Source organism: Limulus polyphemus, unplaced genomic scaffold (assembly GCF_000517525.1).
Source record: "Limulus polyphemus unplaced genomic scaffold, Limulus_polyphemus-2.1.2 Scaffold609, whole genome shotgun sequence".
Lineage (NCBI taxonomy): Eukaryota > Metazoa > Arthropoda > Merostomata > Xiphosura > Limulidae > Limulus > Limulus polyphemus.
In genome coordinates, this window is record NW_013666219.1 from 362,547 (window position 1) to 366,155 (window position 3,609).

General features: G+C 33.8%; 1 protein-coding gene across 5 annotated transcripts in view; it reads right to left on the bottom strand.

Moving 5' to 3' along the window:
* Positions 1 to 3,609, bottom strand: part of LOC106459444 — a 121,374-nt gene that overhangs the window by 11,416 nt on the left and 106,349 nt on the right. For all 5 annotated transcript variants that reach the window (XM_013919063.2, XM_022385942.1, XM_022385941.1 and 2 more), the window contains one exon: positions 1,263 to 1,628. In XM_013919063.2, the coding sequence (XP_013774517.1) occupies positions 1,263 to 1,628 (366 nt within the window). The remainder of the gene's footprint in view (positions 1 to 1,262; positions 1,629 to 3,609) is intronic.

A 3,609-nucleotide genomic window follows, 5' to 3' on the forward strand; every position in this document is an offset into this window, starting at 1 on the left:
TGTAATATAACTATTGTTATAAATTATTTAGATAATAAACCAAAAAAATAATATATATATATATATATATATACAGATGATAAAGAAAGAAATTTCAATTTCACTATTATTTCATCACTTTTTTTTTGTTGTTGTTGAATCAAAACTCAGTCTTTTTTTTTTCTTAGTTTCCTAATGAGTTTTAAGTTCGGTATGAAATCGATCTTCTTACCAATACTGTATTATGTGCTTTATTGAAGTCGGTTAACAATAATATACTTATTGCTGCCTAGTTCTTTTAGAGCTAAGTTGTAAAAAGACGATAAGAAATGTTTTTTTTTAATTCTGGTTTCAATAATGTTGTCAATATCAAAAGTGCTAGTACTTTTAAAGGTAATAACTAAACATTAACTTAAATGGTAAGTTTAAAACGTTGATGAAAAATCAGTCTTGGTATTTCATTTCTTACTACTTGCAAACAAAGTCACCTTACATCCCAGTTCTTGAATTTTAAAACCACAAATTACCAGATTCGTGACTCACAAGCCCATCGTTCCTCCAAACGTCGTCTTCTTCTAGGAGAAATAAAGCTGAAATATCGAATAAAGTATCAACTCACCACTCGGCGTGAAGCATGTTATTTGGAGCTTCAAAACTCTCTTTCCTGGACTGACTTTAACAGCCTTTTTAATAGTATATGTACTCTCAACTGTAAAATTTTAGCCAGTCATGAACACATACATAATACAAAACTTAATAAGTTGTCTACCTCTCATCATCCTGAATCGCTAAACTCAAACTGATTTTTAACTACAGTGATGCTGAACTCTAGGAAAAGGGATAAACTTTTGGTTGCCGCCATTTTAATTAAATTTTAGTGATTACCCTTCCCCCTTTGAAAATATTTACAAAACGTTAAAATCCCAATCTACCTTTAAGGGTACTAGCGCTCTTGATATTGAAAACATTATTAAAACTAGAATAAAAAAACTTGTCTTATCGTTTTTTTACAAGTTCAACTCTCACAGTACTCCCTCTCCTTTTTCAAGAGAAGAATTCTTAGCTATAAAATAACTACCTAGCAATAAGTATATTATGTATTAACCATGCAAATATTTTTCAAGAATATCAATTTGGTAATGTATTTGATGCAAAGAAGTATTTCAATTTGGAATTAGAAATTTTTAAAACTATATTTTATGCTGGAGTTTCACACTCCTGAGGTTGTTTGAAACTCTGGTGTTCATACACCAGGTTTAAAACAGAAACGGTAAAATGTATACCTGAAAGTAAACTCCGCCTTTCACTTTTGATTCACTCTTATCGCTGTAATACACCAAAGCATGCTTGTTCCTGTCGAATACGAACCATCTCCTCTTCCAAATATGCAGTGCTCCACCTAATTTGTGCAAGTATCCTCGACAGGACGTAGGGGTCAATTGGACAAAGGGACACAGTTCGATTTGATGACCAGCTGTTTCGATGTGATGACGCAAATTCAGCTCTGATCCACGGACGGGAAGATAACGTGTCAGCGGACGTTGAGACTTGAGTTTCTCTCTTTTACGGACTTCCCCGCCACTCGAGGCACGAGGAACATCTAAAAGTTTGTCATTTTTACTGTAGCTGGTAGATTCTTGTTGTCGAGTCTACAAACAAAAAGGGGTTATGCAGTAAAATGATGTGGGTAGCTTACTAATCCAATCAAGGTCTAAGTCAAAGAATTCAAAGTCTCAATCAAAATGGGCAGTAATCCGCATTTGAACAATAACATCATAAGGTGTTACCATATATTATAAAAACGAACAATGACATCAGTCATACACCTAAATAGCAATGATTTTCACCTTATTTCAAACAAGTGAACGAATATAGGTTTTCAATGTAAGGCTTGTTATCTTAAAAATGCACTTTTTATTTATAAGTATTAGTCTTACTATTTTTTTTTCACAACAAACACTGATCGGTAGCTTAGTAATGTGTCAGTTTATGAGTTATTGTTACATAATTCATGTTGGCATTTAGAGCACAACTTGAACATTATTCACATTTTAGATAACTACAATTCCGCAAAACAGGATTGCTGATCTAGTCCACACAATTTTTTGAGCACACTGCTACCCTACACACAAGGTAAAAAGCTGCACCACAAAGTATTAACACCACTCATATTTACCAGTGTTATATGCATGGCTCCAGAACAAACTGGTGTTTTTTTTAATTCGGTTTCTATTTATTATGTTAAGTCTCCGTAAAAAATAGAACATATAAAGATGTATGTATAATTGAATAGCAGTAGTATCGAATTTGTTTTAATTCCTTCAATAAATTCAATGTTATTTTAATCCAAGTACCACTGTCTTTCGCAAGATATGGCGTTTACAGTAAACCGGTGTTGATATATCCAGCAATCTTCAGCTCGAAACAGAACAAAAATTTTTGATTTAAGTGGAACCTTATTCCATTCCGATTTGCCTCAAAATAACTGAAGGTTATACAAATACTGTTTCGACTCTATTTTGGTCCAAGTGGAAAACTGTTCAATTTCTTTTAGTACAAACAGCTCGATGTTAAAATATTGAATTACTCAACTCGGCAGATGCAAGCAATTACTCTTACTTCAAGGTTACAGCCGAAACACTCAAGATTCCTTTGGAAAAAAACAAAAAACAACAAAATCACCCAAGTGTGGAGACGAGGGGGGGGGGTAATATATCGGAGCCAAGCGGAATGAGTAATGTTAACGGTTATGAAAAGAAAAAAACAATGGTTCATTAAATTTTACGCAAAAGAACCAAATGAAGATACTTAGTTTATTTCTGGAACTGAAAAACGACCGAATAATTCTGAAAGAGAAGAAGCGTTATAAATAAATTTTCAGTTACTGTCTAAGCCGTGCATTCATGCTTAGAATATAACGAGAGTGAAGTTAACACTTTATCTTACACTGTTCTATTGTCTGCACTTCACAAATTGGTGAAACAAATACTTTAACTGTTTAAGCAAAAATAAGGTGTTGTCGCGGAAATGTTCACCCTCCTCTTCCATTGCTCATAAACGATAAGAAACGAGCTATAGCACTTCACCGGAGAAAAGGATTCGTTTGTTGTTAAGCGCAACGCTACACAAATGGGCTATAAGTGCTCTGGCTACTGCAAGTATCGAAACCCGATTTTTAGCGTTATAAGCATTCAGACTTACCGCTGAACCACTAAAGGGGAGACATATAAAAGGAATTATGTTTATTAAGGAATGCTACCTACTCAGTTAGCAAGTAATTTATGAACTATAGAAAACTATTAAAAAAAAGTTTTACCAATGCCATTATTTTCTAATATCAAAGAATGAACCACACTTTAACAAACATTAAAAACAAACAAACATGCATATAGAATTAAGTTCTAGAAACAAGATACACCTTTAGCGCGGCAATATACAAGAACACTTAGTTTGAAGTTAAGCACAAAGCTATACAATGGGCTATCTGTGCTCTGCCCACCACGGGTATCGAAACTCTGTTTCTAGTGTTGTAAGTCCGCAGACATACCGCTGTGCCATTGACTGTATAAAACAAATATTCATCAAGTGAAAGTGTTACATTCAAGTGAACTGGGACACGAAAGACTCACA